Genomic DNA, 16348 nt, shown 5'->3' on the forward strand with positions numbered 1-16348 from the left:
CTTTTAACTTTTTAATATTAGTTATTTGACTACGTCCAACGACCAAAAATTCCAAAGTGGCGCGTTGGTTTTTTAACGTTACCATTATATACCAGCAAAAGCAGCTAGACATTTAAATGATTTATTCTAGATAAATTTCGGCGAATACATTTTATGGCAACAAGGAGTAAATATCAAAACATAACGGAACAAAACAGAAGGAGTCGTGAAGTTTTCTCAAGAAGCAACCATTTGATTTAAAGAGGTGTTTTATGAATAAAGAACGTGTGGGGTATACTTTTGTGGAGCTGATATGTAGTTCTGGAAAATACCCCCTTTTGTCTGCCTTTAAGGGGAAAAAATGACTGGAAATGTAATTGCAATTTGCACGAGTAGAACCATGCGAGAGAAAAATGCATTAAACGTTCCAAGAAGATGTCGCAAAATCAAGTTTCGATTTATTTTTTTCAGGTCGCTTGTTATATGATTAAGTTGAGGCTTATGCTTTTTACAGGTAGCCTCATTCAGCTGACCTGACGTTATAAATACTCGTTAGCGCATCTTGTTGTGTAAGTCGTTTATCAAGAAAACTAGTAACCTTTATTTATGTTTTGTAGAATCATCATGGTTTGTTTTACAATGATACACTCGACTCTATCAGTTGAAATTATTGATTCAAACAACGTGGACAATGGAGGTCAACAGGAGTTGGAGTATGATTTACAAGTATTACCATCCAAAAGAGAAAGAAAAATAATGAGATTTTCATCCCTCAGGGAACTGCTGCAAGCATTAAAACCTCGTAGCTGGAGTAACAACTATTTCCGATTATATAAACAATTTTGAAAACATTGTTAAAAATTGCATTTCGCCTCTTAGTTTTCACACGACTTATTTTCTCAATGTAAACAATCTACTATTACTTTATATCATTTATTATGAACTTATCTTTTCCAAATAAAAATTGTAATAACAGCATTCGAAGATTTTATGTCGTTTTTGTTTTACCAACATCAGTTCATGGACTCTGGTGTTGAAAAAAAACGTGCACATCATGCTTTATTTTTTTTCTTAATTTCAATTTAAACAAATTTACGAATATATCAAATATTCTCATGATTCAAACAACCATCGTAAGTGATAGACCATTGATTGAGTATACCATCAAGATTTTCTATGTATTAAATTATTGATTGACTGTTAACTTCCAGTGGCAAAATAGTTCATGTATGTTCATGACGAGAACAAACCAACAATCAATACAATAGGTTGGTTTTGCAAGATATGTCAACCCTTCGGGATGAAGATGGAAATTTGGAAAACCACTGGTAAATGAGTGTGGGGAAAGTGGGGCAGATATTTTTCCTTGTTACAGACCAGTTTTTTTCAAGAATTCTTTCACGTGCAGAGAGCGTGACACTCTTCCTGCACAAAACATTAGATTAAACTTCCACAGTCTGACCAGACGCCGTGTATTAGTTAGAATTTTACTGCTGGAAGTGAGAAGTCCAGGGATGACCATATTTCTATCAGTTAACACTGAACACTTTAAATTTGCAAAACACTCATTTGCAAATCCGCCGCCACACTTCCTTAAAGATATGGGGTCGTGTAAATAACCAAAATTTGCAGAATAACATGGGATTCATTAAATACAAAGTTTTAAACCTCTAGACTATAACGTTCTTTTGCATTTTGAATTTAAAAAACATGGGATTTTATAATTGTTGTTTAAATCAAATAAAATATATTGGCAAACTCGCTTCTGATGTATTTCATGATGGTTCAATAAAATAATCTTACTGTTCTGTACAAGGTCTACAGGTACATGTGTATAAAACAAAATTAATGTTCTTTAATGTGAGCAACACCTCCCCCAATTACCAAACCTTTAAAAAATCTTTTGATTCCAACAGATACTCAGTAAGTGGGACCTTCTGAGAAATTCAATGCAGATTTTTGAATATTTAAAATTTAACTGTCGAGAGGGGATAAATATCATATTGCATGAGATTTGTGGTGGAATTTGTTTCTCTAATGATTTTTAGACGATTTGCAGACAATCTTAATCCTCCTCTTCGAATGACTTGCAGAAAGATGTGTTCTTTCTATGTGACGTCATCAGACATGGTCGCCTTTTTTCATGACGTCACAATAGGAATTTCAGAGGAAAGCAAGAAAATTTGACGTTGAATTTTGACCAATGAATAATTGAGATCAAACGAACCACACTTTGATTAAATAAAAATAACCAACAGGTCAGGAAAAGGATAAATCGGGTAAGAATTAGAGAAAAAGAATTTTATAATGAAAGGTCCTTTTCTAGTAGAGAGCTCTATACATGTAGAAAAAAATATTATGCATAATACAAACACAAACTACCTTCTTACTGACAAAAATAAAAAATATGCTAATTTCTTTGGTCATTGGACGTAAATTTTGTTCAACTTATTTTAAGACTTTTTTGTGAAAAATAACCCAGTAATTGAATGAAACTAGTTAAAAATAGAGGAAACATACAAATGCAACCATTACAATCTAAACTATATAGCTATATTCCTTTCAAATTGCGGCACACTTTTTCATCAAATTCATTCATTTAATATGATAGATAATTTTTTTTCATTTTCAATTAGTACATTGCATAGTTCAAAAGAAGATTTTTCTACATAATTCTCAGAGCCCCCTAACTCAAGACATATTCCAGCAGTAATAATGGTTGGGTGATTGGAAATTATGTACATTCAACATCTGTAAGTTAAAAAGCATGGACATTTCATTCATTTTTGATTTCCACTGGTGAACTAACCCTCAAAAAGACTTTCCAAAATTTGATCTGTAGGTTCCAATGTGAAAGTTTCCTTCTGGTTACTATTGACCAGCTGATCAGCATCAAAGTAACTATACCTTACAATTTGCTTTTAGAACAACATATTTTCATAATATTAATATAACTTAAAACTAAATGCTCTATTCTAAGATGACATTCTCCTTTCACTTTGGAAACAAAGCCATGTTCTAAATCCAAAAGAACATGGGCTGCATGTGATTGACTTACAATTTAAAAAAAATGCAACATCAGTTGTATTTTGAACAACACCCTGAGATTAAAAAGGACATTTGTGTTGATGTTGTTCCCTAGGAAATTAAATAAAATCATTCTAAAAGTAAGTTTACATATATCTGTTCATTTTTCATTGTGAAACAATTTTCTACAACGTTGTGGCTTCATCAAATCAAAATGGCTGTCTTTCAAACGTGTATTATAGGTCTGCTTCAAAGTACAAAAGTTCTAAATTTTCCTATTAAATTCGAAATAATTCTATCATGCCATGCTCTATGCTCATTTTAACATGGGTAGGCATTATATTTGTCAATATGTTTATACCGAGCTTCAGCGAAGTATTTTTTAAAATGTTGACAAATATAATGCCTACCCATGTTAAAATGAGAGTAGAGCATGGCATGAAAGAACTATTTCTTAAATGAAAAAAAAAAGTCTCTTGCTGGTAACCATATTTGTTGGATGTGGTGCACTAGTTCTGAAGGATAGATTTGTCATCAAATTAGTCAGAACTTATGACAATACTTTCTTATATCAGGAATATTTCTGCCAAATTTGGTCTCATTTTCATCAGTCATTTGGGAAATTTTTACAATGTTTACAATTGATGGACAACAAGTAATGAAATATACTGCTTTGGCTTAAAATGATAGGGATGAACAATGAATAGCAAATGATAATAAAAGTTCAAACTGGTTAAAATGATATGAAATAATTTATAATACATTTTAAGTAAAATTACAACAAAGGTTTTCTTGAATTAAACACTTTGACACCATTCTGCATAGATGACCTGGCATACTTAGTCAACAGTCCCCCAACATCTAATTTTTCTGTAGTTAGATCTCTGAAAAAACAGATTTAAAACAATATTTTATTAGGCTTCTATTAAACTATCCACTCAAGTTACTTGTCTTACTTAATAATAGCTCAAAGATTGACCAAACAATGCAAATTCCATGTTTCCAATGTGACACATAAAAAGGCTGGTAGTACATTATCAATTTGTTATTTAAATAACCAAATAAAACATGCATGTATATAATTGTGATGCAATAATTCAGCAGATAACTTTCTTCACCAAGTAACATGGTGGAGAAAACATGAATATCATTTTTAAACCATAGGTACATACATAGGAGCCTGAATTGCTTACACAACAAATATATGCCAAATTGATCTTTATCTTTAACAGTATTTCCAGTACATCCAAGTGAAACCAAGACCAATACTCTTTTTCAGTGCCAGGATTATACTTGTAATTTTCATAAATTTTAGGAAAAAAACACCTTTACAAAATCTACTAGGCCACCCCAATCAAATGGTTGTTTCCTAAATAGAAATCGCAAGGTAAATGTCCACTGAAACGATTATGTTTACCAATTTTGCTGAATAAAATTTTTCTCTGTCTATAATTGTCTTTGATTAAATATTCAAAACGCTTCATTGTCTTCAATTAAAAATTCAAAATGCTAAAAAGTCATAAATATTATAATTAAAGGGCAGAAATTGTCTGAGAAATTTGGCATATGAAGTTTTTTGCTTGATCAAAAATAATATTTTAAGGAAAAGTAACTCTTGTAATAAGTCAATTGATGGTTTCAGTCTAATTACATTTTTTTCTTTAAATCTTGTACTGCTGATCATTTTTGCTGTTTACAATTCCTTCCATCTATAATAGTTTTCAAGATGATAGTTCAGGGACAATAACAAACTAGAGGCTCTAAAGAACCTGTGTCGCTCACCTGTCTATGTGCATAATCAACAATGAACTCTCTCCAACATTGTAGACAAGAATAGAATTCATGACAAAAATTTCTTTTGTGTTGATCTTGTATTTCTGATCATTTGGTCTGTTAAGTTTCTCTCTATCTTCTTTAGTTTTTGCTCAAAACACAAAAGAGGGTAAAACAAATCCTCATTTAAGGGCAATCATTCCTATGAAGAGTGGGAATCATGTAAGGCAAAACGTAAAAACAAATTGATAAAAACTGTCATTAAAGGGCAATAACTCTAATAAGGAGTTGTCGGAAAATTTCCTCCATATTGTCTGAAATGTAAAATTATGTCTTGCTAATCATTTTTGCTTATTTAAGTTTCTATCTATCTATTATAATTTTTAAGACACACGGCAAAAATACAAAAAATTGGTAAAAATCGTCATCAAAGGGCAATAACTCTAATTAGGAGTCAACTGACGATTTAGACAATGCATTCTTCTTCGTAGATTTTGTCTTGCTGATCATTTTTGCAACGTAAATTTTCTCTGTATCTATTCAAGTTTTCAAAATAAAAGGCAAAAATGAAAAAAAAGGTAAAATTTGTCTTTTAAGGGCAATTAACTCCTATAACAAGTTGTCTGACAGTTTTGAAGTCAATGAACAATTGGTAGAGCTCAACATTCTGAACATTTCTGCCCTTGTCTGATTTTCTCTATTAATTATGATTTTAAAAATAATAGACAAAACTTGCATTTTAACCCTATGTTCTATTTTTAGCTATGTTGTCCATCTTGATTGGCAGGCAGGGTCATTTGACACACTTTTTAAACTAGATACCCTAATGATGATTGTGGCCAAGTTTGGTTAAATATAGTCCAGTAGTCCCCTATGGGCCAGGTGAGCTAAAAATGAGTTCAAATTTTCTTTCATGGGCAATAACTCCTACAGGGGGATGAATAGACAATTTTAGCCATATTGACATTTGACCCATTTGAAATCAGAGGAAAAGGTTTTTTAAAGGTTAACAACAAATGAGGGATAGACAACAAAAGACAGCAGTTGATGCCAGGTGATGCCATGTGGAAACAATAACTACACCATTAAGACACTAATTTAATACTATGAACACATGACAAGGAATTTGTGCAAATTGTAGCCTTTATAATTACTGACCTGATATAGGGGGATATTTCTTCTAATGACCACTTTTCTTTTGTTCTAAATAGCTCATCAAATCTACAGTAAAAAGAATAAGTAAATAAATCAAACTTTCAAACCAAGGTGATACCAATCTTTCCATGTGCAGCATGGTATGACCAGAGAAAGTCAAGAAGAACTCCTTTAGAAACCAATACAATCTATTAGTTCTTTCAATATTTCAGAAGCTTATTTTGAGTTTGATTCTTGTTGTGTCTATTAACTGCTGGTAAATCTTTTTGTTTATGTACTGATTGAGTTTTCAAGTAGTATAAGAGCTTGAGCTTAATTCTTTGGTCAACATAACTAGATTTTGATCTATAGGGTCTATATCATTCATATTGGTTCTTTCCTATTTAAAGATATAAAAATCTTGCAAAAAACTGAAAATCTGACAGATAGTCATGGAATTTACTTCTGAACTCTGTTGAATGTAATTTGTGATATTGACTTTGAAAATAAATTATGTACCTTTCTCCAACCTCCTCAGGAAGATCATCAACAGAATAATAAGTAATTGTCTCCAGCTGACTACTTCTGTCTATTAAAGCCATACCCTGGAAAGCATTACATAAGTAAATGACTGTGGTTACATCAATCAATACCTTACTTTGATGATCAAACTACAATAGCTTTGTGGCTGCTAAATGACCAGTTTCTAACCCCAATGGTACCATATAAAGAAAATATGAAACCTTCTGTGGTTTTAATCTCAATTTCATTAATGTTTTGTTTTCTTTAAAGAAAGCATGTGTATTACTGATATCAAAAACTCCATTAGAAATTGATTAACATATCATTTTACATATTTACTTCCTATAATAGACTAATCATAAAAGTACATGTGAAAAATGTTTCATGCTGTTCTTAAATCATTTATTTTTATGTTGGCAAACTTTCACAATACAATCCATATTTCTAAGGCCAGAGACTTAAACAATATTTTTTTTGGTCAAAGCTGGACAGCAAAAAAAGTTGGAGTATGTCAGTAGGTGATTTAAAAAAAAAATAAAAATTCAAACATTGTGGAACTAGATAACAGAAAGAAAATAAGCACAAGGTTAAAAGATTAAGCTTAAATTTTGTATCAAATATCAAGAAATTAGATTTGTTGCTGGTGAGAAAAATACAACAAAGTTTCTTAATCATTATATATGCATCAATGTTAAGAACATACATGTATTGGGTTAACAGGAAGTTGACAAGTGAGGGATCTGAAAATGTGTCGCACGGTATAGCTTACCAATATGAAACTTGGCAACAAATATTTGTAGTTGCAGACAAACATGCAACAAACTGTTATAAGGACAGACAGAGGTAAACCAGTATACCTCCGTTAAATTTTAAAATATAAGAATATTAAAACTTAAGTAAAATAAAAGAACAGAGTTCCAATGTCCCCCACGTTGCACATATTTTATATTTCCAAATTGCATAACTCTTTTTAAAATTGTCAATCTTCCACCATTATAAAACTTGTAAGAGATATTGCTGATATTAACCTATAGTATAAGTTTTATAAAAATCTGGCAAGAATTGTACCTGTGAGAGCGCTAACGAGGCTATTTTCTGTAAATTTAATATTTCCAAGGGGCATAACTCTTTTAAAAAAAGTCGATCGTCCACCATTATAAAACTTGTCCAAGATATTGCTGATATTTACCTATAGTATAAGTTTTATAAAAATCTGGCAAGAATTGTATCCGTGAGAGCGCTAATGAGGCCGTTTTCCATAAATTTAATATTTCCAAGGAGCATCGGACACCGGTGATTACCAGCAGCCTATATTGTGCAAATGTTTTTATCACTATGCACTTTTTGCACTAAATATCCAGGGAGAATATTCAGTAAAAGTAACAATAAATAACATTGGTATAAATATCTGAATACAGAAATTACTGTTACAAACAGTCTTTACTAATACAAAATTAGTATATTATTTATATTTATAATAATATCTGTAATATTACAATATCTGTAATTACACAAGTTTGTAAGTATTTTTACAGAAATTATTCGTTACTCCGGAATGTTTTTTTTTAATACTATCTCTAATGTATCAGACACGAAATATGGTCAGTGACCTCGCACAATTTTTCAATCCGCAAGTTCGGATATATACTTTTGTGTATTACAACTTATTGAATAAATTTGTTATTTGATTTGACCCAAATAAATATTGTGCCATGACCTTTACCTATCAAATGTTTGTAAACATTTAAAACAATATATAACGTACATGTGGTACATAGTACAGTACCAATATATTCAAATATCACACACACCCCTACATATACCAATACATCTGATGTACACACAGAAACATACTTAGGTACATACATACTTTTGCAACTACAACATCACATGCATATGCATTCAGCTACATATAACAAAAATACATTCTGTAGCTTTATTAATAGTACCAGCTCAATTTTACAAAATTACATCAATTTCTGCTCAGAGTATAGAGCACTTTTGTTAGTAAACTAATTGATACATACATTTCATACTGTTTTGTTTTTGTACTCATTTCTTCATATCATAGGTGAATTATTAAAGCATATTTTTTTGGAACAAATTTATACCCAAAACTCAAACACACACACACCCAAAGTACATCACATGCATTAACACATTAATTGACACCCTCTGGTTTTTTTCACTAGTAGCTCAATACCATAAAATGACACCAATTTTTTCTCAAAATATTCAACACCTTTGTTAATAAGCAGCTTATCTCTATATTTGCCATACTATATAATTCTACTATATTTTTTACTTCATATTTGAAAATTCTTAATGTGTCTACCATTTTAGCCTTTTGATTAGAAACATAATAAGCTTTATAAACTGAAAAGAACATTAAGCTAAGCAGATGATTTAGTGTATAGTATGCATCATCATGAATTTTGTATCCTATTACAAGAGAATGGAGACTTATTACATGTTTGTCAATGCAGACTTTTTCATTTCTTAACAGATTTCAATAAAAAAAAAAATGTATTTAAAGTAAGGTTTACATCAACAATATCTCAATCAACAGAAAAGGTCTTGTGAAAAATTTGTAAGTGTTGTCCCTTGAATTCATGAATGTGAAAACTGCCTTGTTTGTGCTATCATCCTTAAAACACTTAAACATGTTAAATGGATTTTTATAAAATAGATATGAAGTTTTATATTACCAACATCTTATTGAGTTCCATATGGAAGCTGAATGAAAATTTTCATGGTAGAAATGGCCCTGAGAATGTACATTTTGTAAAAAAAATTCCTTGTAATAGCTCTCGGGTTTACAATAAAAGTTGATCATAGTGATTTTTTTTCATTCAAAGATTTAATGGAGTTATTACACATCATTTGGAGAATTTAATTGCAAGAACTACATGTACTTTTTTCTGCCATAAATTAAGTAACATTTACTTCATCAATGGTCAAGGGACATTTGACACTGTTCATTTATTTTACAATTTGGTCATTTTTTTGTAATTTTTTTTTTAAATACAGTTTATTTTAACTATCTTCCTAAAAGATATTTGAAAAAAAAACATCAACATATTTAGAAAAAAACTAGATATAAATACAAGGAGATGTGGTATGATTGCCAATGAGACAACTATCCACCAGAGTTTAAATGACGAAGATAAAAGCAGTTATAGGTCACTGTACGGCCTTGAAGAATGAAAAAAAACTTGTACAGTTTATGTTGATGTCAAGGTTGCCAAGTCTCATGCTTATTCAATAGTTACACACTGTTAACATGGCATTTTGTTAAACACAGCATGTACACTTGTTCCAAGCATTTACATGTAAACATACACAGTCTTGCATGTTCTTGTTCCCTGTTATGTAACAAGTACTTGGATTTAAGTTCTATTTCTATGCCCAGGATTTCTTCACCAATTTGTTAAAGGATGGTTTCCACAAAAACATTTACAAAATTGTTTTCTGGAAAATTATTACATGTAGTGATAGTTTCCTGGACCTTAATTTACGGTAGACTGGTAGCCCATAAAACTTTCTTTGCTGAGAATAAATCAAAGCACTGTGAGTGCTGTGGGCAGTTAACCAAGACAAAAGTAAAGATGGAAATTATGTGGTTTAATTATTTATCACAGATTGTCATATCTCAAGTATCAACATTTTTCTGTACTGTACTGTTTTCCACTTTCCACAACAACTATACCATTTGTTTTCAGAGGTCAATTACCAGATTTTAAGTAACTTTAAAATATGTATACTTTTTAAAAGATTCAATGTCTGAGAAGATGTATGTATATGTATGCATGTCTCCATTGAATTCATTGGAAAAAAAGCAAACGCATCTATCAAGGGACTTTATGAAAAGGTGGTTTAGTGAGTTTAATGGGAAGGTTCAATCATACGATACATTTTTTTCCCACAAAATATTACTGGTATATAGAATGCTAATATGGATATGAACGTTGGTGTGTTAATGATTATGAACCTTGCTTTAATTGTTTCGCCTGCTTTACTAATCATGATTTATTTTATGTTGATAATCTTAAAGATGAAGTTTTACTTAGTCTACAAGTATCACATTAACTTGACATTATCAATAATCCATGAAAATAAGGTCATGGTCAGATTAACCAAGCCAGACAGACATGTATACCTTACAATCATTACATACATTTGTACACCAAATATTGTTGACATACTGCTTATAGTATACAAGAAACAGACCAAACCATGAAAACTTCATATTGACCAATGAACCATGAAAATGAGGTCAAGGTAAGATGGACCCTGTCAGACAGACATGTACACTTTACAACCATTCCATACACCAAATTAATATAGCTGACTTATTGTGTATAGTATCTTAAAAAAGGAGCTTACTACTGAAACTTAACTTTGACCAATGTGCCATGAAAATGAGATCAAGGACAGGTGATACCAGTCAGACATTACACCTTACAATCATTTCATACACCAAAATAAAGATGACCTATTGCTTATTGTTTTAGAAAAATAAAACATTGACCAATGAACCGTGAAAATGAGGTCAAGGTCTGGCGAATCCTGGCAGACTGACATGTACACTTTACAGTCATTCCATACACCAAATATAATTGGTCTTACGTATACAGTATCTGAGAAACTGACCTACTCATGTAACTTTAACCTTGATCACTGATCCATGAAAGGAGGACAAAGTCAGCTGCACCCTGTCTGACAGACATGTAGATCTTGCAAGAAACACATATACCAAATTTAATTATCCTTTTACTCATACAGTACTGTAATAATTGAGAAATTCACATCACAAAAAAACTTTTAAAAAAATTGAAGCAGTCGCTGAACCATGAAAATGAGGTCAAGGACAATGGACATATGACAGACAGAAACTTCATAACATAAAGCATCTGTATGCAACGCATGAAGCCTCCAGTCACTACCCTCTGAAATATAAAGATGAATACAAATAGTTTACGCCGCCACCAGATTGTACTCCCTATGTCTCGCATTCTGAGACTTTCGTCACAGGCGAGACAAAAATGGTTAACTCTGACATTTTGCAGAGCTGTTGAAATCTTTTGGGGTCTGACAGACTCTTTGAGGTTTTGCCACTTTATTTATTTTATATAAACTGAGCATTTCAGTAAGTCATGTTCTCGTATGCATTGTTGAAGTCTTTCTAAATATTACAATATACTAGATAAAGGCAAATACAAAAAAATACTGGACTCCAAGGGAAATGTCTAGAAGAATAGACAAGTCAGTATCCACAAAGTCAAGAATTCCTCAATGCAATCAACAAACAGAATAAATGTCACATCTCCGACTTGTACAGGCTTTAAAAAATAATGATGGTTAAAACAGGGATTTGTGATTCACATGTGTTGCCTTTTCTCACCTTTAACCCTTTTTCATACTAAAACAGGAACACTTACACACATCCTAATCACCAACACAAGAAATGGTTCAAGTCATTGAGTCATAAAAATAAACCAACTGCAACTTCAAAGCATTATACATTTTTTGTTCATGCTATAAGTTTAAAATTTATAGAATGAATGGGACAGATAAATTTTGCTGTTGATTTCTCACTTTCAGAGAATGAATTCTTAATTCTCATCTGTTTTAAATCAATGCATGGCATAGCTGTTTAAAGATAATAATAAAGTAGAGAATAAACAACATGCAATGTGCCATTCCATTTAATATCTGAAATGGAGTGGGTGGTTACCTTATCAAAGACCCCAATTAAGCAAATTTTCAGGCAAATTTCCATGAATCCCTCAGATGCTTGGCTTTTAACCCCTGATGCCAAATTGTATCATTGACCCCTCATTTTTACATATTTAAACAAGAAAAGACTTCTCAGAAACAAAAAAAAAGGGTACCCCTCAGATATATTGTGAGCCAATCGGTGTCCATAAGAAATGACTTTTGATACCCCTCAGAGAAAACCTCCACCCCCTTCTCGGATTTTAAATGGAATGGTCCAATAAAGGAGGACTAATGAATCATTTGAAAAAATAATTCAGTACGGAATGTTTTATGAATCGTAACCAAAAATTATTCGGACAGCCAGATGACCTGGGTCAAACAGCAAATGTCATTTACAAGTCTTTAATTACTCAACAAAAACACCGGTAGAAAAATAGTCTTGCACAGTTATTTTTTAATTTGTGACGACTTGTATCCAAATATAAACACTTGCCACAATGTAGATCTAGGCCCCTCTATTGACCGACAAGTTATAAGGAAAAGACATTTAAGATGATGAAATCCTTATATGATGCTCCAACTTTGGTATCATTATTGTTTCCTTATTTAAAACTTAATTTCATTGTAATATTATGTGTTGAAGAGACATTCAAGAGCACTGATACCCGGATTGCTTTTCGTCTTCAACTTAAATTTACCACCATACAATATTTATGCGCATATTGCCATTTGACAAATATAAATGGACTGTAAATAGAAAGTTTCGGTGATGAAATATTTCATACAATTGTTTTTTAACATCCTTATCAAAAGTACAGAAAATATAAAAGAATGTAAGACTTTCCATTGAGCACTATTTAATATATGCAACGTCACTTATTTTGGGTTGTTAGACAATCATTTAAGGTAATTCTCGAGATATATTTGTTTTTCCCGAATTAAAAGCATAAAAAAATGTCCAATTAGTTATAAATAACCTACAAGTACTCTAGATAAAGGCAATGACACCAATTTCAGTATTCCTGAGGAACAAAAGCAAATCTGGTGTGCTAGCATAGGGCAGCTTAACTGCTCAAAAAACCATGTCACATGATTTTACAGGCTGTTTTGCATACCTATCATATCAGGACATAATTTCTCATTGCTGTAGGTTGACAACTATGAAATATCCATTGGTATATATCAAAACTGGGCATTTTCAGTTTTTCTTGGGAGTTTCAAAGCAAATTTGTTTGATGAAATCTGAAAACATCCAAACTGATACCTTGTAGACAATGTTTGTATGAAACACAAAAGAATTCTGCAGGTCACGTCACCTTAAAAATACAGCTGTTTTGTCAGTCATTCACTCATGACCTTTTCATCAAATCACAGAAAGTAATTGTAATGATAGCTGACCACTCCTTCCATCCTTATATGAATAACTAATATTACTAACCTGTAGTTGTTGATCCATTGTCTGCATACCTGAAGGAACTGTTTGCTGCCAAGTATTGCTAAAATCTTCATAGTTGAACTAGTGAAAATAGTAATACATGTACTATAATTTTACACAAAGAAACATTTCTTTTCCCTAAATTACATCTTAATTCAAGTAACAAAAAACCTTATATTAAAGGTATTGGTAACCCATTGTTCACAGGGTCATAATTCAGATTCTGCATATTTTGTTGTTGACTTTTGTTGCATATTTAATAAATATATTCATTATAACAATTGTTTAATGTTTATAAAAAAGGAAATACAAGAACATTTTACCATACCTTTCCTCTTGAATGTTTAAGAATTTGCTCTGCGAAAAAACGGCAAACTTTGTCCTCATTCAGATAATAAAAATCCACATCTGAAAGGGAAGACAAAAATAAATGATTATGATTTGTTTTGTTTTTGACAGAACATGACAGTAAGCAGAGTAGTTGAAATATATTTTATTCCTGCAACACTTCTGAAAGTGCCCTGTAATTATTAAAGCTCACACACTTTTGTAAATGCAGCAAAATTGCATCATTATAATAATAGAGATGTGGTATGATTGCCAATGAGACAACTATACATCCTAGACTAATTATATATGACAAGGATGTTAAGTATTATCATTACTTTAAATATGACTGCTCTTATTATTTTTTTTCAAGGCATTTGCTGAAACAGTAAAAAAAAATCATGCACTGGGTTTTACCTATTCTTCTATTAAATGTCATCAGGGATTCCTCTGGCCGTCTCCATTATGGCATTTTGCAGTAAACAGCTGCGCCATGAGCGCATGATACGCCCGTCGTCTTGTGTGTGAATTTTTATGCAATAAGCATAAATAGTTTCTGACATACGGCGTGACATGCGAAAACCCCCTTTTTTTTTTACAAAAAACTCAATATCTCTAAAATAAAATTTTGAATCAAAACCAAAAAGTATACAGATCTTTAGATTAATATAACTAAGAAGTGTGTAAAATTTAAAGCAATAATCATAAATCGTTTTTTGAGATACGGCGCGACATGTGAAAACCCCCCCTTTAAAAAAAAAATCAATATCTCAAAAATTAAATTTTAAATCAAAACCAAAAAGTATACAGATCTTAAGATTAATATAACTAAGAAGTGTGTAAAATTTTAAGCAATAATCATAAATCGTTTTTGAGATACGGCGCGACATGTGAAAAACCCCTCCCCCTTTTTTTACAAAATACTCAATATCTCTAAAATAAAATTTTGAATCATCACCAAAAAGTATACAGATCTTAAGATTAATATAACTAAGAAGTGTGTAAAGTTTTAAGCAATAATCATAAATTGTTTTTGAGATACGGTGCGACATGTGAAAAAAAACACACACCTGTTTTAGTTTCTAAGTCCCGTAACTCAAAAAGTTTTAATCTTATTTTCACCAAAAAGTATACAGATCGTTTGACCATCATAAAAAACAACTATGTTTAGTTTCATGAAATTTGGATAAGTCATTTTTAAGTTACGGTGCGACATGTTTACGCCGGACAGACAGACGGACACCGGACATTTGTATACCATAATACGTCCCGTCAAAAATTGACGGGTGTATAAAAATTGTGGCAAAGTTTTCTTTTTTATAGGCAAAAGTTTTTTGCAGAAGAGTTTTAACCATTCAATATCGTTCATCTTGTTCAATCTTTTGGGTTTCTCCTACTTTTTCCTTATCAGTCAGCTTTTTAACCTTGAACTTGTCACAAGATCTTGACAGAAAAGCAATAATTAACTGATTGGAAAAAAGGAGAAGAATTTGATAGCAATCAACAACTTATCAATAAAAGGTGTTAATTGAATTGTTAAATAAAATTGTGTGAGCTAATAGGCTTCCCATGTCACTTAATTATTGACATAAGAGCACTTACAATGCAATTTTCAATATAATTAATATATCCATGGGCACAACTTGGTGCTAACCAACTCTTTTAAAATAGTTGATCAGCACTGATTTTCTAACTTGTCCGACACATAGCTGGTATAAACCTTTGATATAAATTTCATAAAAATCTGAAATAAGTTATACATGCAAGAGCGCTTACTATGCAATTTTCCATACAATTAATATTTCCAAGGGGCATAACTCTTTAAAAATAGTTGATCAACATTGACTTTTGAACTTATTTAAGACATTGCTGTCAGATATAAACCATTGATATAAATTTCATAATGATCTGGCAAAAATAATTATACATGTGAGAGTGCTAACAAGACCTGACAAAAGCCTAGTATTTCTATGTCCCCCAAACATGTTGCATGGGGGGACAATTACTGTTCCAATTTAGTGTTCACTTATCAAAATGTTGATTATAAATTAGATGTGTGGGATTTATGTACACTGGAACTCCATATTACATGTTATATTAGAACCCAAATTGACATGAGACAATGTGGCTGCAAATTGAAATTTAGTTTGCTGTTAAATGGTACCTATTCTTTTGAACATTGTAAGTTGAAAGTCCAATTAGTATACAGGTATATGTTGTGTACAAATTGTAATGTTGTACAAATCAAAATTTTTGAATGTTTTTTTTTGTGCAAGTTAAAACCAGAATTTTGTGAACCTATATATATGAAGTATATATATTTGTGAATAAAACTTCAAGCTGGTTAATTATTAGATAAACTTGTATCACTAATGAAAGAGGGTGTGTGCCAAGTTATTGATAACTTGTACAAAAACAAGAATGTGTGTC

At 31.3% G+C, this 16348-nt stretch overlaps 1 protein-coding gene across 2 annotated transcripts in view; it reads right to left on the reverse strand.

Annotated features, from left to right (window-relative positions):
* Positions 1-3739: 3739 nt before the first annotated feature.
* The window catches only part of LOC127730482 (sister chromatid cohesion protein DCC1-like), a 29498-nt gene continuing 16889 nt past the window's right edge, over positions 3740-16348 (reverse strand). For both annotated transcript variants that reach the window (XM_052238921.1, XM_052238914.1), the window contains 5 exons: positions 13920-13999; positions 13595-13672; positions 6433-6518; positions 5938-6000; positions 3740-3890 (listed from right to left, as the gene is read on the reverse strand). In XM_052238921.1, coding sequence (XP_052094881.1) covers positions 3782-3890; positions 5938-6000; positions 6433-6518; positions 13595-13672; positions 13920-13999 — 416 coding nt within the window. In that variant the 3' untranslated portion in view covers positions 3740-3781. The remainder of the gene's footprint in view (positions 3891-5937; positions 6001-6432; positions 6519-13594; positions 13673-13919; positions 14000-16348) is intronic.

This window comes from Mytilus californianus, unplaced genomic scaffold (assembly GCF_021869535.1).
Source record: "Mytilus californianus isolate M0D057914Y unplaced genomic scaffold, xbMytCali1.0.p SCAF_1, whole genome shotgun sequence".
In the NCBI taxonomy this organism is placed as follows: domain Eukaryota; kingdom Metazoa; phylum Mollusca; class Bivalvia; order Mytilida; family Mytilidae; genus Mytilus; species Mytilus californianus.